A 23,044-nucleotide genomic window follows, 5' to 3' on the forward strand; every position below is an offset into this window, starting at 1 on the left:
ATTACCAACGCTGTGGACTGCCATTCCCAGGCATTATTACCAACGCTTTCCCAGGCATTATTACCAACGCTTTCCCAGGCATTATTACCAATGCTTTTCCTCCCAGGCATTATTAACCAACGCCAGGATTCAGGAGTCGCCAGGAGGCTAATTTCCCAGGCATTATTACCAACGCTTTCCCAGGCATTATTACCAACGCTTTCCCAGGCATTATTACCAGCGCTTTCCCAGGCATTATTACCAACGCTTTCCCAGGCATTATTACCAACGCTTTCCCAGGCATTATTACCAACGCTTTCCCAGGCATTATTACCAGCGCTTTTCTCGTCACACATTTCTGGGTCGTTCCATGTCATTTTAGCAAACAATGACACCCACCATCTCAAATTATTCTGAAATATTGTCTGCAGTTAGGAACAGATAAGATAAGCATTTTCCTAGGTGAAAAAAGTGTAAATTCCCCCCCAAATTACAAAATGACATGTTGGTTTCCTTACCCTGTAAGCAGTCTATTGACAGCAATCATGCTTTGGTTTTGTTTACCTGGTGACTGTTGTAACATTGGCCCCGCCCGCCTGACTAGCATCACTACTCTGGACGGTTGTGACTTAGAACATGTGGACAACTCCAAATACCTAGGTGTCTGGTTAGACTGTGAACTCTCCTTCCAGACTCACATCAAGCATCTCCAATCCAAAATTAAATCTAGAATCGGCTTCCTATTTCGCAACAAAGCCTCCTTCACTCATGCTGCCAAACATACCCTTGTAAAACTGACTATCCTACCGATCCTTGACTTTGGCGATGTCATTTACAAAACAGCCTCCAACACTCTACTCAGCAAACTGGATGTAGTCTTTGCTAGGTAAAACAATGCCTTATCTCAGCTCAATGGTCACCATAGCAACACCCACCCGTAGCACGCACTCCAGCAGGTATATTTCACTGGTCATCCCCAAAGCCAACACCCCCTTTGGCTGCCTTTCCTTCCCGTTCTCTGCTGCCAATAACTGGAACGAATTGCAAAAATCACTGAAGCTGGAGACTTGTATCTCCCTCTCTAACTTTAAGCATCAGCTGTCAGAGCAGCTTACCAATCACTGTACCTGTACACAGCCAATCTGAAAATAGCACACCCAACTACCTCATCCCCATATTGTTATTTATCTTTATTGCACCCCAGTATCTCCACTTGCACATCATCTGCACATCTACCACTCCAGTGTTAATGATAAATTGTTATTATTTTGCTTCGATGGCCTATTTATTGCCTTACCTCCCTAATCTTCTACATTTGCACACACTGTAAATAGATTTTTCTATTGTGTTATTGACTGTACGTTTGTTTGTGTAACCCTGTTGTTTTTGTCGCACTGCTTTGCTTGATCTTGGCCAGGTCGCAATTTTAAATGAGAACTTGTTCACAACTGACCTACCTGGTTAAATAAAGGTTAAATAAAAAAAATGTAAATGCAGTTTTTTTGGCTGCCGATACTTCACCACCCTGTGAAGTCATGGTGAACTTTGCAGGGTGGGGAAAGTGCACGGGCAAAGAGCTTGATGCCCTTTTCCAATGAATATTGAGGGTCTTAATTTGTATGCTAGTGACATCACAGGAGGTTGGTGGCACCTTAATTGGGGAGGACGGGCTCGTGAGAATGGTTGGTGCAGAATGGGTGGAAAGGTATCAACTGCATCAAACACATGGTGGCCATGTGTTTGATGCCATTCCCTTTGCTCCATTCCAGCCATTATTATGAGCCGTCCTCCCCTCAGCGGCCTACACTGAGTGACATGATGATTGGTGCTTAGCTGCCAATTAACAAATAAGAATGATCTTGCTCTTATCCATCTCATCATATAACCTGACCTGTCCTGTCCACTTTGTCTAGAGAGCAAGCGCAAATTGGGTTTGTGTGACAAAATCATCGATAGAGTAGAAAATGCAATGGAAACACATTTAACTTGTGTTCATTTGGTACAACTTTAATGCAAACGTGGTTGTAATGTGCAGTACATCATCCCGCACAGCCTTTTATCCGCAACAAGCCAGTTTAGGCTTTTTTTATAATATTCACATGAAAATTGGTCACAGCCTCATGTTAGAATTGGACGTTAATCCATGTTTCTCAAACATTACATTTAGATGTGTTTAAGGTTAAGTTTAGGCATTAACTCTGAATTTTGAAGGTTAGATATGAACTCAAAATGGTTAAAACCTCTTAGATGTAAAGTCCCCCATATTTCAACAAAATAATGATGCAGCAGGAATGCAAATCGTATCTGTTTCTAACTACAGAAACAATTTCAGAGCAATCGTAGATGGTGGATGCCAAAATCCTCTTTCTTGTGCTTTTTGAGGTGGAACAACCTTCCATGAAGCACAAACACACACGCCCACACACCACTCTCTAAGCTCTCTTCCTCATTCGTCAGCCAACCCTGCCTACAATGAGAGACGAATGTTAAAACACACCGCTTTACACTCTCATCCCCTCTCTACCTCTCCTTACGCCCTCTCTTACCTCCTCTCTCCCTCGAAATCTATCACAATTTTCTCTAGTCTAAATAATCACTGAAATCATCACTATCAGACAGACAGGTTCCATTTTCTAAACCCACTGCTTTTCCCTTTTCACTCAGTCCCCTATTCTTTATTTTTCTTCCTTTACATACTTGGCCACCATGTTAATTTAGTTTCATCCTCTCTCTTTTACTAGTTTCTTCTTCATGTCTCTATATTACCTTCTTGAAAATGGTGAAATCCCAAATGCCAACCATTACTTACCCATTACAATTAATGAACTCCCATAGAAAATATAGTGTTCTAATATAGCTACATATATTTATTCCTTCCATCACTACCAATTCCTCTATCTCTGTCCTCCACACTGCATCCTCACTGTTAGATCTCCTGCTGTTTATCTCCTCTACAATCCTGTTTCAAATATGTGCCATCTATGCCACAAAAATGGCCCCTAGAATACTATGCTGAAATGTAACACACAAGCCATCAACAGCAGCAGAGCAGTGGACAGGACAGGAAGTGGTGTTGCTCACATGGTCTCGTCGTTCTGGAACTCCAGTTTCCCGGCCACATCCTCGTAGTCCTCCTCAGCTTTGGCGGTGCCCTCCAGGGTGTGGTAAGGGATGGCCACTTTACCCCTAGCCCCGGACATCCGGTGCACCTTCACCTGCATGGTGCCCACGCTCTCGCTCACCCTCATTGAATCTACTTCAAACGTGAAGATGCCTGCGTGGTCATCATCATAGATGGTTACCGTGGCGGTGTGGGCATTGCCGAGGGCAGCTTTGGGGGACAAGTGGGGGGAGAGGTTGCGCATGCTGCTGGTGGTGGTGATGGTGCTGGGCTCCAGGACAGCCACCTCGGCACGGTGCACAATGCGAGGGTTGCTGAGGTGCACGTAGAAGTGCTCATCCTCTTCAAAGATGTCGTCATCAATAACCCCCACGGTCAGCTCCTTCAGCGTCTCACCGGGTTTGAAGACCAGCGTGCCCTCGGCAAACTCATAGTCTGAGCCGGCATTGGCTGTGCCGTCCTCGGTCCGGTAGTCTACCTGCGTTGACCCAGGAACAAAACCAACTCAATGCCGATTTAATTTATTCATTAGACAGAAATAATTCAAATGTCCCACTGGCTAGATCCTTATCTCATCTAAAAACCTTTCCCATTATTACATGTGGCTTGAGTGATTGATTTTTAACATAATAATCTTTCCATTATACAGTATAATTAGTATCAAAGACAAATACGAGTTGCTTGTCCCCACTGACCTTGACAGTGCAGCCGCTTTCACCCCCATGGCGCCCAACAGACAGCTTGAGCGAGCCACAGTTCTCGAAGCACTGGTAGTGGGAGGGTTCAAACTGCAGGTAAATAGTGTGGGGATCCTCCTCCTGTCCACTGGCCTCATGGCAGTTCACCACCTTCCTGGCCTGGTCGGCAGCATGCTTCTTCAGGATGTTCCCAGCACCGATCATCATGCGTGTGGCCTGGATGCGGTAGAAGGCCCTGCTCTTCTGCTGCTGGACCAGAACCTGGTAGTTGGCCATCTCAATCAGCTGCTCCGTGTCCTTGTCTGGGTGCCTCTGTTTCAGCTCCTTCAGAGTGCGGGCCATGTCCCTCCGAGCTTCATCCTCCTCTGAGCCCGTCCCCCCGCCCTCCTCCACCCCCTCCAGCATGCCGTCCAGCACCTCTTTGGGGTGGGGGTGGGAGTTTCCCCCCTGGCCATCCATCTCCATGTCCATCTTGGTGAACATGCCGTCTCCTTCCGTCTCAATGATGATGCCGCGGGCCTTGTCGACACGGTAACGCTTGTGGATGTACTTGTAGAAGAGCAGGCGTCGGTCTGCGACCCAGGCCTGAACCACACAAATGGGGAAGAACATGAATGTGAGCACGGCCTCCCATACCTCCACCTCCCCCGGGGAGATGACAGCCAGGATCAGGTAGAGCCAGATGTAGGCGAAGATGCTCCAGGTTGCCGTGATAAAGAATACCCTCAGGTGCTTGATCCTGCGTGTTTCGTTCTCTGGCACCACGTACACACAGAGGGCGATGATGACGAACATGTTGAAGGCTGCGCTACCCACAATGGTGCTGGGGCCCAGGGAGCCTGCCTCAAACGAGTGGCCACACACCTCGATGACAGACAGCAGGATCTCTGGGGCAGACGAGCCTAGGGCCATCAGGGTCAGGTTGGATACGGTCTCGTTCCAGATGCGTACGGTGGCTGTGGTGGTCTCTCCGTTGGGCTTCTTGATGGTGATCTCTTTCTCCTGAGAGGTGATGACCTCAATAGAAGACATGAAGCGGTCGGCGATAATGGACATGCCCAGGAACATGTAGATGAGAGCCACAAAGTAGACGATGGCCCGCGCCACCTTGTCGCCCACTGACGGGTTCTGAGGGTTCCACATGGGCAGGACCACGCCCTCAGAGCAGGGGTCTCCATCAGAGCAGTTGCTGGGCGGGCTGCTGGGTGCTGCTTGGTCTGAGCCGGCCTGGGAGAGGTGGGTGAGCCCCAGGAGGAAGAGGAGGAAGAAGGACGTGGAGAGGCAGGAGGCGGCGAAGGGGTGGACAAGGCTCAGAATGCGGGTGTGTAACATGCCGGCGTCTGGACATTCGAGTCAGCTGGCTCCAGAGATCAGCCCACTTCACATCCAAAGTCTTAACAGACACCCCTGGAAAACACAAGGGAAGAAGTGTAATGAGTTACAAGAAAGACTAGCACAAGCAGAATATTGATTGTTAGCTGCTGCAGATAGATCATTGTAAGGTCCACAAGTCCTCGTCTTTCCCTAAGGCTAGGTGCTCTAGTGGTCGATCACAATGTGATGGGAGAGTTAGTTACAGTGATAGTTTATTCCATCCCATATATCTGGTTCATTAATTGAGGCCTGGATGACAGTGAAAACCAGCAGACCAAGTAAGTAGATCTCCAGAACCAGAATTATCGACTGAGACCCAGGGTCTCTTTTTTCAAGGCAGACCTGACCAAGGCAGCAACAAACAATACATTACAGAATTAAAACATACAACAATACAACAACATGATCCAGCCTAAAAAGAAAGCATTTGCACTCCTCTGTAACAGAGTCTCCCATCATTATTTTAAGTTCATTCAGTGGCACTAACATATGTAGATGAAGCATGGACTGTAGATTATTCCATGCGTCTGGTGCACAAGAAGAGAAGGCAGTCTTGCCTAATACTGTGAATATCCAGCGGACATTAAATAGCAACTACCTATCAGACCCGGTATGGTAACTGCTGGTGTTGAAGGACACCAGACTACAGAGGTAAAGAGGGAGTTTACCCAACAGGGCTTTGTAGATGAACACATACAAATGTATCTTTCTGCGCATATGAAGTGAGGCCAGCACAGTACAGATGAGCACCAGTGTTGTTTACCAACCCGAGTAAATCTCCTCTTTGGCAAATAAAGCGCCACAGCTAAATGCACATTCCATAACCCTGTTTCTGTTGTTATTGGTGTTACAATATCCATTGCTACTGCTGTAGCTGATGCTGTCAACCAGTACTTTAATACTTTAGTTCTCTGAATATCACATTCAACAGCTCCTGTTTCACCCCTTCTCTGTTGTGTGACTGACTTTCCTATTGAGCTGCCGTGTCAATGTTAACTCTGTAATAGATCAAGTACAGTGAATGTTCACTTTGTAATACACTTTTTTGAAAAAAAATAACCCTCACTCTTCTAAATGTTTCTGTCTAAGGAGCTTAACAAATGTGTTAAACTGTGGCCCAGAGTCAGTGGTAACAATAACAGTGTAATGCGTCATATTCACAAAAAGAGAACATGTTTTATTCCCTTCTCATCTCTGACACGTTCTGGCTGAGGCGTGTTTTATAAGAGCCTGTATCACGTACGGAGGACCAATGATGCCTCTGCTTCCTTAGCCTCTCTTTCTCTACAAACAGCACAGTACAGTCACATCAGCAGCTCCTGTCCCTCCAAGCCGTACAATGGTCCACAATCTCTCACCTCCTTGTGCCTCCCCTCCCCTCTCCATGGGAACACCTCACCAGTCGCCCACCTCTTTGGTTGATCATAAGCAACACTTCAGGACTGCTTTGTTTCCAAACAATGATCACCGACAGTTATTGTACCAATAACAACAGAAACAGCCTCTCTGGGTAAGTGGGTAAGTGCATTTGGCCATAGCGGCTTACGAGCTAAAGAAGAGATTGCTCAGAGGTGGGTGAACAGAACAGCATCCCTGATCTGTGGAGAGGATCTAGTCTTCTATTCACAGTTCACATTTTCATCAGCCTGCCTGCTCCAATGTCTCTCCCTGGAACTTCTACTTCTTGGAGGGGAATTATGGTGTTTTTTCCTTCCATTCTCCCAAGGAAAATTCCTGCAGCCACTATAAGCAGTTTAACACACTGCTGTGCGGTATATGATGCATGGTTGGCTCTATACAGATGTTGGACCTTAATTTGACCAGTACTGTCGCCACAAAATAATACTCCAGCAACAGAATTTCAATGTTAAGTCCATAATGTTGCTTGATCGGTGGTTGGGCTATTAGCTGGCCAAAATTAGGCTACATGAAAAGTGCAATACTGTTAATATAACCATGAGTTATTGCAGGTTTTCAGTGAATGTATGTAAATCATGAAGCCATTCTGCATTTCCTGAGTTGAAGGACAATTCTGTATATACTGCCATAAGGAGAAGCTTCCGGCAGCCCCGGCAGAGAAGGTGCCAGACAACGGTCAGAGTTGCTACCTCGTCTTGTCAGGCCGACACTTTATTAGTCCTGGGTGATGTAGCCAGCTAGCAAATTAACTTAATTTACCACGCAACATAGCCCAACATAGTGTGAGACTGGAGAGTAGCTGTAGTTCCCCAATGGTCGACAGGCTAAAACACTCTGTGGCCATGGCACGTACATGTATGCACCCTGACTATTCATTTAATGATAAGGAACAGAGATCTGGAAAACAGTGAGCAACCATGTACGGTCAGCTAGGGACAAAATGTCTGCGTCACATCGAAAGGACACAGAAGCCTCTGAGCACCTTTACATTGGTTTGGTTCATTGATTTGCACCCTTAAAACGCCAAGCGTCTTCAAGCATGTAAACCTTTAGCAAATTAGGCGCACTGTTGAGGGGTCAAATAGGAAATTGTTGCATCTTAAAAACATTGTCTTTCAGAGCCAGGGGGATTATATAACATTACAAGATGCCAAGAAGAAGAAGACTGCATGAATATTGAGAAGATGTGTTATGGATTAAGATAGGATTATAGTTGGATTAAATGAGAGGAGTAAAAATACAGATTTTCTGTAGGGAGCTCCCTTCGCTCTCTTGGAGGTGAGTCAGGTGCCAAAATAGACTGACAGACACACTTGGCCTTAGAAACACAGAATCATCTCAACTAGGGGGGGGGAGTCAGGACCGAATCTCAGGAGACCCAGACCAAGCATACAGTATAGAGACTATGACAAGACCATCCAGATTCCAGACAACACCAATATGTTGGGTTCAGAGACACAGACCAGACCCAGAACTGGACATCAGCTGTGTGTGCGGTAGAGAATTAATCAGTGGTCCAATCAGCTAGCCGTCGTCTCTCTCTGCCTCCACTGAGAATTCTGTCATCAGTGACCAAACCCAACAGGCCAGAAACAACCAATAGAGTTTGAAACAACATGAGCAAACCATACCCACCATCAGATTCTTCTTGGGCAGAATATGCTAGTACAACTTGATTCGATTTCCTTTCAAGTTTCACTGTGCCTAGACTAGGTACCGCACTCCATCTCAATTTCTATTTGACATTTGTAATTTTATTGTTACCCACATAGACTTGATGGTATACATACCCATGGATTTCAGTTAGCAAAGGGCTGTTTTACTTGTGCAGATTCCATGTGGTAGGGGGTTTGGTTTGGGGACCAGAAGCAGTCAATACTGTATTTACACCATATCTGCCTCACTCTGCCTCTTCAGTCCAGCCTAGTCAATATTGCGCACACCTCCCCTCTATTTTCATCTACCTCCTGACAGCAACCCCCTCCACTCTGCTGAGCAATGCTACACAGACCATGTAAATCCTATAATACAGTAACTGATCATTGATATGCCTATACTCTTTTAACAGTTTTCATTGTGGCCCAGAGACCGTAAAATCAATTCAGTGCCAATACTGAATATACGTTCTAATACTGAGACTAACCATGAAGGCAATCTCTTCGAGGTCATGCAACGTAACTGCCTCATTAATGTCAGCTGAAGATGTAATATACAAACATCGTTCTTTCTCCAGGTTAGACCACGGGGCTGCTCACCGCTAGCGCACAGCAAGGGGAATGAGAGCAGAGCAGCACACTATGAAGGGACCAATAGAGAGGAGATAGAGAACACCTGCAGGTCACCCCTGCTGTTCTCACACTACTGAAGCATGTGTTCCCTATCGTTAATGACACACTGTCAGACACCCTGTCAGGGTTTGACCACACGACTCTCCCTTTGCTCTCTGTCTGGTGCCTGATGTGCAATAGGAGGGCCTATTTAACTTATATACACGGGGAGTCAGGAAGAAGGTGCAGAAGGTACGCTTAATGATAAGAAAAGGCAGATAAACAAAACAGGAGAAGCGTACTGAATGTGAACAAAGCCATTACTGCCTGATGACTGAGGCTACTGATGGCAAAATAAAGAGAGAGTAATCAAGGTGATGATGAGGTCCAGGTGTGCATTGTGATGGGCAGCAGGTGTGCATAATGATGATTGCCAGGACCTGTGGTTAGTAGACCGGCAATGTTGAGTGCCGGAGCCAGGGAGCGGGAGTAGGTGGAGAGCCAGACGTGATCACCAGGATGGAACACGGGAGCTTCACTGCGGTGGCGGTCCGCCTGCTCCTTCTGGAGGCAGATGGCATGCTGGAGCCTCACGGCGGCAGCATTCCAAACCTCCTCCAGAACCATTCATCCACCGCAGGGGCTTTGGTCTGGCTCGGGGTAACGGAAACGGGCCCACTCCCCTTGCCGGGCCTGGCCTGGCAGTGACGCCTAAGGAACATCCCCAGCCCTGGTAAGTCCTCTCCACCAGCTCATTTGACTGAAGTCGGCACCTCGATGTGAGGCTGGCCGTGGCACCCAGCTTCTCCATGAAGGCTCTCCATTCCCGTGATGTGAATTGGGGGCCATGGTCGGAGACGAGTAGGGAGACCAGAGAGAGGGATCAAACAGGAGGATTTGGAGAATCTGTCCACCACAACCATAACAGTGGTGAAACCATCAGAAGGGGGAAGAGCAGTAACGCAATCTATGGACAGATGAGACGAAGGCCGCAGAGGCACGGGAAGGAGAAGGAGTTTCCCTACTGAAGCGTCCCGGGGTGATTTGGTTTGGGCACATATGGAGCAGGAGTTGATGTAGCGGGCGAGATCCTGCACCAAGGTAGGCCTTAAGTACTTTACGGACATGGGTTGAATGGTGCGAGTGAAACGTGGGTGTCTACCGGCAAGATATGTATGCTCCCAGGTCAACAGCCAATCCCTTACCTCCGTGGGGACGCAGGTGTGCTCCAGAGGGCAGGCAGCAAGCGTGGGTCCCCATCTCCAGAGCCTGGTGGATGTCCACGTCTACATCCAAAAGCACGGGGGCAATGATTTGAGAGGGCTGAATGATGGGCGCACTCAGAACAGGAAAGGGCCCACCTTGCTTGGCACGGATTCAGCCGCCACGCTGTCCATATGTAGGTTCCAATGGTCGGTGAGGATGAGAAATAGGTCCTTGGCGCCCTCCAGCCAGTGTCTCCACTCTTTTAATGCCAACTTCACCACCAGGAGCTCCCGGTGGCCGACATCATAGTTCCTCTATGCAGGAGAGTAGTATGCACATGGATGCAATTTCTGTGGGTTATCTTAGCGTTGGGACAGGACAGCCCCCACACCCACTTATGAGGCATACACCTCCACCACAAAGGGCAGCGTGGGATCTGGGTGTTTCAGCAACGGGGCGGAGGTGAAACACCCCTTCAGTAGGCGGAAGGCCTCAACGGCTGCAAGACTCCACACCAACTTACTGGGACCGCCCTTGAGGAGAGAGTTGAGAGGAGAGGAGATGGAGCTGAAGTTTTTAATGAAGCAGCGGTAGAAGTTGGAAAACCCCAAAACAATGTTGTAGTCCCTTTAAGGTGGTTGGGACTGCCTCGACCTTCCTCTCAACCACCACCACTCCCGAGGTCTGATTCGGTATCCCAAGAAGGAGACAGCCACCTGATAGAACTGGCACTCCTCCTCCGCTACCCGGACGTGGGCAATGTAATCCTCCAAGGTGGACGAGTAGACCAGGATTTTGTCGATATACACGACCACCTGGCACCCAATCATGTTCCGGAACACCTCATTCACAAATGCCTGTAACACCGACGGAGAATTAGTTAACCCATAAGGCATTACCAAGTACTCGTAGTGCCCAGACATCCTGCTGAAGGCCGTTATCCATTCATCCCCCTCACGGATGCGGATCAGATTGTAGGCACTCTGCAAGTGCAGTTTAGTTTTAAAAAACGGGCCCCGCGGAGATGTTTCGATGGAGGCTGGGAGAGGGTAGAAGTACTTGGTGGTGATGGAATTGAGGCCTCTGTAATCAATGCACGGACGTAGACCTCTGTCCTATTTTCTGTCTCTCCTTTTCCCCCTTTCACACTCTACTAAAATATAAAATAATCACTATTATAACAAAAGCCCAAAGATAATTCCTCAGACAGAATGAAAACTGCGAGCACGTGATTGTTTCCTTTCACTGTTTGGCACAATTTCTGTTAATACAATCGCCACCACCACACACAATGAGATAACAACAGACAGGAAAGATTTTTTACTTCAAATATATAGGATTTTCCTTTATGGAAGTGACAGAACTGAGATTAAAATGTTCTCTTCCTCATTGGCTATTTTAAAATGGTTCCCTATTGTCTACAACAAGCACATTCGAATAACAGGGGACAAATGAAGAAAGCGATAACACTGCAATGAGAGAGAATATTTTTAAATCCCATTCCTGAGGGGAGTTAGGGGTTGAAGACTTGGCTTTGATGTCGTGGATGGGGACGGTATGGTGCAGGGAACTGAAATCACATGTATGGCAGCAGTAATGTGGAGAATTGCATACATGCCTAAATACACACGTTGCTCACACACACCACACACAAAATGAAATAAAAAATCTTCTGTTTTTTTCATACCGGTAGGTACACGTGAGGTATCAAACTGACAGAAAGACACAGAGATGCCAACTCATAAATAAATACTACTGCACCGGGATATTTTTCTCAACACTGATACAATATTCAAGAAATTCCAATTTCAGAACTGCCACGGCAGTCACATTACACAATCAAATAGGCATAAGGTCCCAATTCTATGATATAAGAGCCGTGGTTTGACCTATAATTGAGTTGATACACATAGTAGAGTACCTAAGGTGTAAGGCATCAAACGTGTGGGGGGAAAAAAATCATATTTTAAATGGGTCAACAGCATTCCCCTTGAGCTGTAAAAACATGAAGGCTATCCCAGCCCAGCTTCCTGCATATTCAGAGCTGTCATTTTCCCCTTTTCGATATGCTGCACACATGTCCACACACACATTGATATGCACGGCATATGCAACACATTACCATTCAGACCGTCCTAATCCCAAACAGGAGCAGAATGACATTGTTTCATGTTGATCTCTCCTGATGTGAACATGCTTTTGATTTCATCGCCTGCTCCACTAGAAGACTCCACCATTTAAACAAACACAGTCAATCACACATAGAATTGTTGTGCCTCTAGAGAACTAACCTAGACCTTAACCTCTTGAGTTTTTCAAAAGTTATCTAATCGGATGTCACCTATCGGATAGGATTAAAAATGAGAATGAATATAATTAATTAGAATGAATTGAATGGGAGTCCCCATTCAAGTCAATGAATTGTCAGTTCTATTCGTGATATTGCCTTGTATTTAATCCTATCCAATAGGTGAAATCCAGATAACTGGGTCCAGGGAAGTAAACGTGTAACAAGCAACCAGGCCAATGCAAATGAACTACGCTCTTCTACTAACTCCCTCCTCTTATCTAAGACCATGTTAAATCAACCGGTTATCAGGTTTCCAGGATCATTCATGCATTCTCGCAGCAGGAAAGGACATCATGTTTCTGACCTCACAGGATCCCCATTATCAGTTGTTCATGAAGCAAGCCAGTAAGATTGATTCAAATTCGCAACTGTTGATGTCCACCATCCAGCACTGCATGTCTTTTGTTGCAGATGAACCACATGTGCTGTCCTGACTCTGGTGAAGTAAGAGTATAAGGTAAAGTCAGGCCACCCTGTAAAAGGCCTTGGAACGTCACCTGGCTGTGAGAGACGGCATCTGGAGTATATGGCATGTGCCAGACAAAAATAACACTACTTCTTTTTACTTTCTTCTTTCAATTGGTGATATTTGCCCAGGGGCAGGCACAGCTACATTCTCCATTCGTCTCCTCTCTATGTCTCAAGTATCAGCTGGCAATCTTGGTACCCCCCTCCCTCCCTCCCCAACCCCACTTCTCGCTTCAAGTTTTCTGTGCCACTAGTTGTGTTGCCACATAACCCCCATACGTCATCTTCTTGGTCTTAAAACTTGCCTTGCCAACTCCTTCGCTGTACTTTGCCAACCTATATCCACACGTCTTACACATTTCCATTCAAGTGTCGTTGACATTCACTCAGTAATAACTGCAATATTACATAGAGATGGAGCCAGTGTGGGCACATGCCCAAATAACTGAGCAAAACCCGATATCACAGAAAAGCATTTATAGGAAGGGAAGTATTGACATTGGGCACTATGCCTTCTCAATATGGCTAAAGCACATTCTCCTTTTAATTATCATGAAGCAAAAACACATGGAATTTCTAACAGCAGAAATAGATGTACTTGTTATCAATGTCATGCACAGCTGGCTGGTATATCCGTTGAATGACTTCAACATGTGACTTCTTGTTGACCTTTTGACTCTGTCTGGTGTGTAGCCTGGCATTATGACAGACAGACAGACAGACAGACAGACAGACAGACAGACAGGCAGGCAGGCAGGCAGGCAGGCAGGCAGGCAGGCAGGCAGGCAGGCAGGCAGGCAGGCAGGCAGGCAGGCAGGCAGGCAGGCAGGCAGGCAGGCAGGCAGGCAGGCAGGCAGGCAGGCAGGCAGGCAGGCAGGCAGGCAGGCAGGCAGGCAGGCAGACAGGCAGACAGACAGACAGACAGGCAGACAGGCAGGCAGACAGACAGACAGACAGACAGACAGACAGACAGACAGACAGACAGACAGACAGACAGACAGACAGACAGACAGACAGACAGACAGACAGACAGACAGACAGACAGACGGAGGGGTGGAGGGGTAGAAAGCAAAAGGGATAGAGGGAGAAAGAGGGAGAACATTTTGATTTGAATATCTAAAAAACCTATGTCTGCATCATGAGCATTTTATAATAAAAATGGTATGTCCAATTCAAATCCAGAAATGACTCAATTCAAAATGGAATTCACTCTAAAACATTCATTTACATAGAGGGAGTAGAGGAAAAAAGCAGAGCTTGATATTTAATAGGGCTCCAGACTGATGGAGGTTGTGTGTGTGTGTGTGTGTGTGTGTGTGTGTGTGTGTGTGTGTGTGTGTGTGTGTGTGTGTGTGTGTGTGTGTGTGTGTGTGTGTGTGTGTGTGTGTGTGTGTGTGTGTGTGTGTGTGTGTGTGTGTGTGTGTGTGTGTGTGTGTGTGTGTGTGTGTGTGTGTGTGTGAGAGAGAGAGAGACCTGGTTCAAATTCTATTTCAGGTATTTAAATTACTTTTCCAAACATTTAAAGACACATATTCAGATTATTTTATTTGACAAAACAAGCAGTTGAATACTGGAATGTATTTAAACAGTAAGGCATGAGAACCCAATGATTATTGTGTGATAACTCCTTCCTAAGGGCTGTTTGCCTTGGGCTGGGAACAGGAGGGAGATATCACACGATAATCCCCAGGTATGAGGTCCTTATTGCTTTTATAAAACAGTTGCCAACATATTTATACAACTTTGAATTACATTTTTTCATTAAAACTTTATTTAAACAAGTCAATTTGTGTTTGCATTCTGAAGTTGCTACACAAGCGGCTGGTCATTAGTTATTTTCTCATGTCTGACACGGTCGTTAATTCTAACCATTCTTTTCATTCGACATTGCTATGCTAAACAAATCATTGGCACGTAACTAGCTAGCAGAGATTCAATGATGATGAGAGACAAGATCTTCAATAAATAATGGTTCAATAAATATCCAATAGGCAACAACTATTAAGGTTGGCGCAATGTTTCTCAAATTTCAAAGTGTTTTGTTTCTTCTCTGTACTGTTCCAAGATTAAGTTTAGGCATTAACTCCGAAGGGTTAAGATAAGGGCCAAGGTTTACGAGAGGCTTAAAACAAACAAATATCAAAAACAGCTTGATATAGCTGGATTCAATCATGAAACCTTTGGAACCAGATGCTTACACCCATATGCCACGCCCGTCCACAACACCTTTGCCCGTCCACAACACCTTTGCAAAACCAAAGCCAGGTCATCTGATGCAGCACTCCATCACTCTCCTTCTTGGTAAAATAGCCCTTACACAGCCTGGAGATGTGTTGGGTCATTGTCCTGTTTAAAAACAAATGATAGTCCCACTAAGCGGATGGGATGGCGTATGGCTGAAGAATGCTGTGGTAGCCATGCTGGTTAAGTATGCTTTGAATTCTAAATAAATCACAGACAGTGTCAACAGCAAAGCACACCCACACCATCACACCTCCTCCTCCATGCTTTATGGTGGGAAATACACATGCAGAGATCATCCGTTCACCCACACCGTGTCTCACAAAGGCACGGCGGTTGGAACCAAAGGTTCCAGGCCAAAGGACAGATTTCCACCGATCTAATGTCTATTGCTTGTGTTTCTTGGCCCGAGCAAGTCTTCTTATTATTGGTGTCCTTTAATAGTGGTTTCTTTTCCAGCAATTCGACCACAAAGGCCTGATTCACAGTCTCCTCTGAACAGTTGATGTTGAGATGTGTCTGTTCCTTTAACTCTGTGAAGCATTTATGAGGCTGGTAGCTTTAATGACCTTATCATCTGCAGCAGAGATAACTCTGGGTCTTCCTTTCCTGTGGCGGTCCTCATGAGAGCCAGTTTCATCATAGCGCTTGATGGTTTTTGCGACTGCACTCGACAGAAACTTTCAAAGTACTTGAAATGTTCCATATTGACTGATCTTCATGTCTTAAAGTAATGATCGTGAACTCTCGTTTCTCTTTGCTTATTTGAGCTGCTCTTGCCATAATATGGACTTGGTATTTTACCAAATGGGCTATCTCCTGTATACACCCCTACCTTGTCACATCACAAGTGATTGGCTCAAATACAATAAGAAGGAAAGACATTCCACAAATGAACTTTTAAGAAGGCACAACTGTTCATTGAAATGCATTCCAGGTGACTACCTCATGAAGCTAGTTGAGAGAATGCCAAGAGTGTGCAAAGCTGTCATCAAGGCAAAAGGGTGACAATTTGAAGAATCTCAAATATAAAATATTGTAACGACCCTGGGTTTATAAGCGCGGATATCGACTCTTCCGCTCGAGCATGCTTTTGCGGCAGTCGATAGCACGCTGGACTTCGGGCTAGAAGGTCGAGGGTTCGAGACCTGCTATCTGCTTGTTTCATTACATAGGTGTCAGAAGTGAGATCGGACCTTGCATCCATGACAGTGTGTGTGCTTGGCCAGTGAGCGCGTTCCTGTAAGACGTAGAGTCGCAAGCTAGCACGAGGACACGCTCTTTGAAAGGAGGGAGTAGTGCAACTACTCCTTTTTGGTTACTACATGATTCCATATGAGATATTTCATAATTTTGATGTTTTCACTATTATTCTACACTGTAGAAAATAGTCAAAATAAAGAAAACCCTTGAATGAGTAGGTGTTCTAAAACATTTGACCGGTAGTGTAACTAGCTATCAGAGATGCAATGATGATGAGAGACAAGAACTTCAATAAATAATGATTTAATAAATATCCAATAGGTCTACATAGACCATACTGCGCTGGTTAATGAATTAATGGAATTCTGAGTGTTTAACGGTTTCCATGGTGAATTGTTATTTTCACGTTCATTCTTGGGCTAGCTGGCCCTAGGAACATATCTGTATATTCCTAGACCTAGACAACTAACACCGGAGAGATCGCATTTGTAAAATGATACATTGTTGCACAGGTTATAGAGGTAGACGGGTAGGTGTATAAAACCCCCAACTGTGGCAAACCAAATAGTAGCATGGAAAAATAATGTTTAGATGCTTTATTCCTTCAGGGAGATGATATGTATACATTTCCTGCCTGGGGTGTGGGACAGGGGAAAAATGAGATTACCACGTCATGGTATTTTGCAGGATACCAAACAATCAGCATCCAGGATCCAAACAACCTGTTTTGTACTTGGAAAAACACTTGGAGAGTACAATATTTGAAAATACAAAAATACACTGAGTCGTGCATTTAAATCAGGTATTTGAAAATAGTATTTGAAATAAAAAATAAATTTTGTTTTTTTGTACAAATAACCATTCAAGTACTCAAATAAAAGTATAGATTTTGGACTTAGTATTTCAAAATACCCAAATACAGAAAAAAATATTTAAATAACAAATATTCAAATACACACATATTTCAACCCTTGTCTGGTTGTGTGTGTACGCGTGTGTGTGTGAGTGAGAGAGAGCGAGAGAGAGAAAGAGAATGTGAGAGAGAAAGAATGACATGGAGTGAGAAAGGGTTTGTAAGAGATTGTGGGATTTAACAATCTCTTCACCATGGTGGAGCCCAAAGACATCCAAATTAAATTGTGCTTTTAATTTCCAGGGGAAAAAAATCGATAGCTCTGCCACTTCTCCAGTCTGCTCAATGGTTGGTGTTGATTAGCAAGATTTCATCTAACTTTTGTAGCTGTTTCTAACATGCAGAATCAGGACCATGGACAGCACCTGTAACCATTGCTGCTCTGCTGCTTTACAACACTCTTTATGTGTACAGTGAAAATACTTGGCAGTACATAATGGCATGTTTGAGTGGACACTGTACAGTCAAAGTTTGCCAGATTTGATATGTCAAGCACCCTTATATTTTAAGAGGGAATGAGACCCTAATGTGCCGTTCTACATTAAACATATAACAGGTTGGTAGCTTGGTTCCAATTAATCACTTCAACATCTTTGGTGGTAATTAAAAGCTGTGTGAACATATAAAAAACAATTGCATAAACACTGCAAAATACATGAGATTTACTCCGTCACTGCCACACACACAGACAGAAGTGTCAACAACATTGTTATAATTAACCGAGACCCTGAGACTGTTCATCAGTTTCTGTTGAGAGATTACGACGCCTCTGCAAATTCATTTAGTGCGTCACAAAGCCAAACACCAAACAGGAAACAGACGTTAAATCTGAAATTAACATTCCTACAGGACTAAAGAGAAGAGGATCCACAATCATGTTTGTGCATCCGTTAGAGTATCACATGATTCACTGTGCACACCGGAGACATTTGCCATGTTAAATTGTTATGGTCTAGAGCATTGTTTGCAACTCCGGTCCTCAAGTATCCCCAACAGTACTCATTTGTATTGTAACCCTGGACAAGCACACCTGATTCAACTTGTCAACTAATCATCAAGCCCTGAATGAGGTATATTCATCCCGGGCTACAACAAAAAGTTGTGCTGTTTGGGGTAATCGAGGAAACACTGGTCCAGAGACTTGGGCACAAGTTCTCCTGAGGTCGCCTGATTGGGGTCCATATAGGTCCTGGAAAGCTCAACACAGTAAAGAATGACTTTGGTATTTGATGGTCACAAAGGTCTATGAGCACACAAAACAAAACACTTGGACCTGTTCCTTTTAGTAATTGTAAGACTGGAAAGACGTTTGGGAGACATTGAACAAAATGTGGCTCAACACCAAATGAGGTTGAAGGTGTAAATCTGACTAAAACACACAAAAAGCCTCTTCCACATAGCATATGTGTTTAACCCTCTATAACCCGAGGTTCGGGGTGGAGCTGGACCATCCATAAACATGATTAAAATGTGTGTGTGTTTTTTCTTTTGGCTTCCCCATATCCGGAGCATGGATCACAAAATAAACTATTTCTTGAATTTAGCCGACGACAAGAAACAGATTCATATTATCTATCCACAACATGAACTTAAACTGTAGGTGATATAATCAGTAGTAGCAGAGGAGAAACATAAAACTTTTGTCATCAAGTCAGCAATAGCATACCACCTTGCATCCCACCTCTGGCTTGCCTCTCAACTGTATCCCACCTCTGGCTTGCCTCTGAACTGCATCCACCTCTGGCTTGCCTCTGAACTGCATCCCACCTCTGGCTTGCCTCTGAACTGTATCCCACCTCTGGCTTGCCTCTGAACTGTATCCCACCTCTGGCTTGCCTCTGAACTGTAACCCACCTCTGGCTTGCCTCTGAACTGTAACCCACCTCTGGCTTGCCTCTGAACTGTATCCCACCTCTGGCTTGCCTCTGAACTGTATCCCACCTCTGGCTTGCCTCTGAACTGTATCCCACCTCTGGCTTGCCTCTGAACTGCATCCCACCTCTGGCTTGCCTCTGAACTGCATCCCACCTCTGGCTTGCCTCTGAACTGTATCCCACCTCTGGCTTGCCTCTGAACTGTATCCCACCTCTGGCTTGCCTCTGAACTGTATCCCACCTCTGGCTTGCCTCTGAACTGTATCCCACCTCTGGCTTGCCTCTGAACTGCATCCCACCTCTGGCTTGCCTCTGAACTGTATCCCACTCTGGCTTGCCTCTGAACTGCATCCCACCTCTGGCTTGCCTCTGAACTGTATCCCACCTCTGGCTTGCCTCTGAACTGTATCCCACCTCTGGCTTGCCTCTGAACTGTATCCCACCTCTGGCTTGCCTCTGAACTGTATCCCACCTCTGCCTTGCCTCTGAACTGTATCCCACCTCTGCCTTGCCTCTGAACTGTATCCCACTCATACCATCATGTGTACCGGATCATCCCCAGCTTCCAATTGGCTCATTCATCCCTGTAACTACTCCTCAGGCCACTGTTGTAAATGAGCATGTGTTCTCAGTCAACTTCCCTGTTAAAATAAATGCAAATAAATGACACAGGCATAGACACCACTGACCTAAGTAACTGAGAATACAAGACATGCCCTAACACACCGACACATATTCAAATGTCAGAGGAACTATATCCACTGTTTTCACTAACTCCACATGCAGGATAATTGTCACAATATTTATGTTTTTTTTAAATGTGCTAAACGTGCTAAAAAAAATTCAATGCAGATATTTCATAAGTGCAAACTCATGTAACTCTCTCTGAGAGGCATCCCTCAACCCTGGCAGGACTATTTCCCAGTCGAACCGGGAAATGATCTGTGGTCGTGACTTTGTGAACTGAGAAAAACAGAGAATCCACTACTCACTACCATTTCGATTGCAGGATTGCAGATGAAGAAAAAGCATTGGCGGAACAGGCTTGGAGTGAAAGTTCATGCCTCTGACTAAAACTCATCTCACAAAAAGATAAGAATGGAACTAGAGCTGATCCAGCTCAATGGGGATGTTTGGCATGGACAAAATGCCTCAAAGTTAGAAAAAAAACTACTATACATGCAAAAATAGACATATTGATACCTGTATCTTAAGAGAATAAACTATTTTAAATCTGATATAAAATAGGAATAATAAAATATAATAAAATAGGAATAATGAAATGAAGGTGTGTCCAAATGAAGATTGGACACACCTACTCATTCAAGGGTTTGCCTTTATTTGTACAATTTTCTGCATTGTAGAATATCAACACTACGAAATAACACACATGGAATCATGTAGTAACCAAAAAGGTGTGAAACAAATCAAAATATATTTTACATTTGATATTCTTCAAAGTCGCCACCCTTTGCCTTGCACATGCTTGGCATTCTCTCAACCAGCTTGATTAGGTAGTTACCTGGAATACATTTCAATCAACATGTGTGTCTTGTTAAAAGTTAATTTGTGGAATTTCTTTCCTTCTTAATGTGTTTGAGTCAATCAGTTGTATTGTGACAAGGTAGGGGTTGTATACAGAATATGGCAAGAACAGCTCAAAGAAGCAAAGAGAAATGACCTCATTAGAGGTCACAAGAGAAACGACCTCAACCATCATTACTTTAATACATGAAGGTCAGTCAATCCAGAAAATGTCAAGAACTTTGCAGTTGCAAAAACCATTAAGCGCTATGGTGAAACTGGCTCTTATAAGGATCACCACAAAAATGGAAGTCACAGAGTTACCTCTGCTACAGAGGATAAGTTAGAGTTACCAATCTCAGAAATTGCAGCTCAAAAAAATGCTTCACAGAGTTCAAGTAACAGACACATCAACATCAACTGTTCAGAGGAGACTGGGTGACTCAGGCCTTCGTGGTCGAATTGCTGCAAAGAACCCACTACTAAAAGACACCAATAAGAAGAAGAGACTTGCTCGGGCCAAGAAACACGAGCAATGGACATTAGACCGGTGAAAATCTGTCCTTTGGTCTGATGAGTCCAAATTGGAGATTTTTGGTTCCAACCGCTGTGTCTTTGTGAGACGCAGAGTAGGTGAATGGATGATCTCTGCATGTGTGGTTCCCACCATAGTGTCACGCCCTGACCTTAGAGAGACGTTTTATTTCTCTCTTTGGTTAGGTCAGGGTGTGATTAGGGTGGGCATTTTGTGTTTCCTATTTCTTTGTTTTTGGCCGAGTGTGGTTCCCAATCAGAGGCAGCAGTCTATCGTTGTCTCCGATTGGGAATCATATTTAGGTAGCCTTTTTCCCACCTGTGTTTTGTGGGTAGTTATTTTCTGTTAAGTATCTGTTTACCTGACAGAACTGTTCACTTTCGTTTTGTTACTTTGTTCGAGTGTTTTCTTTGATCGACAAAATCATGAACACTTTCCACGCTGCGCTTTGGTCCACTCCTTCCGACGACGAGCGTTACACATAGAGCATGGAGGAGAAGGTGTGATGGTGTGGGGGTGCTTTGCTGGTGACACTGTCTGTGATTAATTTTGAATTCAAAGGACACTTAACCAGCATGACAACTACATCATTCTGCAGCGATAATGCGATCCCATCTGGTTTCCGTTTAGTGGGACTATCATTTGGTTTTCAACAGGACAATGAACATATCCCAGTCCGTGTGATCAAAACAATCCTGAAGCGTGGATTCCGATTAGTCAGACCAGTGTTGAATGGTTCTAGTCACTGGTACATCCTGTTTGAGTTTCTGCCTATAACACGTTATATAAGACGGTAGGAGCATCGTGGTCGGGAGGGCCTTGTATGCATCGCAGAAGTTAGAGTAGCAGTGATCGAGTGTATTACTCCCGCGAGTACTGTAATCAATATGCTGATAGAATTCAGGTAGCCTTGTTCTCAATTTGCTTTGACAAAATCCCCAGCTACAATAAATGCAGCCTCAGGATATAAACTCAGCAAAAAAAGAAACATCCTCTCAATGTCAACTGCATTTATTTTCAGCAAACTTAACATGTGTAAATACTTGTATGAACATAACAAGATTCAACAACAGACATAAACTGAACAAGTTCCACAGACATGTGACTAACAGAAATTGAATAATTGGTCCCTGAACAAAGAGGGGGGGGTGGTCAAAATCAAAAGTAACAGTCAGTATCTGGTGTGGCCACCAGCTGCATTAAGTACTGCAGTGCATCTCCTCCTCATGGACTGCATCAGATTTGCCAGTTCTTGCTGTGAGATGTTACCCCACTCTTCCACCAAGGCACCTGCAAGTTCCCGCGACTTTCTGGGGGGAATGGCCCTAGTCCTTACCCTCCGATCCAACAGGTCCCAGACGTGCTCAATGGGATTGAGATCCGGGCTCTTCATTGGCCATGGCAGAACACTGACATTCCTGTCTTGCAGGAAATCACGCACAGAACGAGCAGTATGGCTGGTGGCATTGTCATGCTGGAGGGTCATGTCAGGATGAACCTGCAGAAAGGGTACCACATGAGGGAGGAGGATGTCGTCCCTGTAACGCACAGCGATGACAACAAGCTCAGTCCGATGATGCTGTGAAACACCGCTCCAGACCATGACGGACCCTCGACCTCCAAATCGATCCCGCTCCAGAGTACAGGCCTCGGTGTAATGCTCATTCCTTTGACGATAAACACGAATCCAACCATCACCCCTGGTGAGACAAAACCGTGACTGGTCAGTGAAGAGCACTTTTTGTCAGTCCTGTCTGGTCCAGCGACGGAGGATTTGTGCCCATAGTCGACGTTGTTACCGGTGATGTCTGATGAGGACCTGCCTTACAACAGGCCTACAAGCCCTCAGCCCAGCCTCTCTTAGCATATTAC

The 23,044-nt window shown here is 45.0% G+C and overlaps 1 protein-coding gene across 1 annotated transcript in view; it reads right to left on the reverse strand.

Moving 5' to 3' along the window:
* LOC124007557 (sodium/calcium exchanger 1-like) overlaps positions 1-23,044 on the reverse strand; it is a 65,005-nt gene that overhangs the window by 38,293 nt on the left and 3,668 nt on the right. The window contains exons 3-4 of the mRNA XM_046318216.1: positions 3,796-5,205; positions 3,061-3,578 (exon numbers count right to left, since the gene is read on the reverse strand). Coding sequence (XP_046174172.1) covers positions 3,061-3,578; positions 3,796-5,130 — 1,853 coding nt within the window. The 5' untranslated portion in view covers positions 5,131-5,205. The remainder of the gene's footprint in view (positions 1-3,060; positions 3,579-3,795; positions 5,206-23,044) is intronic.

The sequence above is a fragment of the Oncorhynchus gorbuscha genome, linkage group LG20 (assembly GCF_021184085.1).
Source record: "Oncorhynchus gorbuscha isolate QuinsamMale2020 ecotype Even-year linkage group LG20, OgorEven_v1.0, whole genome shotgun sequence".
In the NCBI taxonomy this organism is placed as follows: Eukaryota; Metazoa; Chordata; class Actinopteri; order Salmoniformes; family Salmonidae; genus Oncorhynchus; species Oncorhynchus gorbuscha.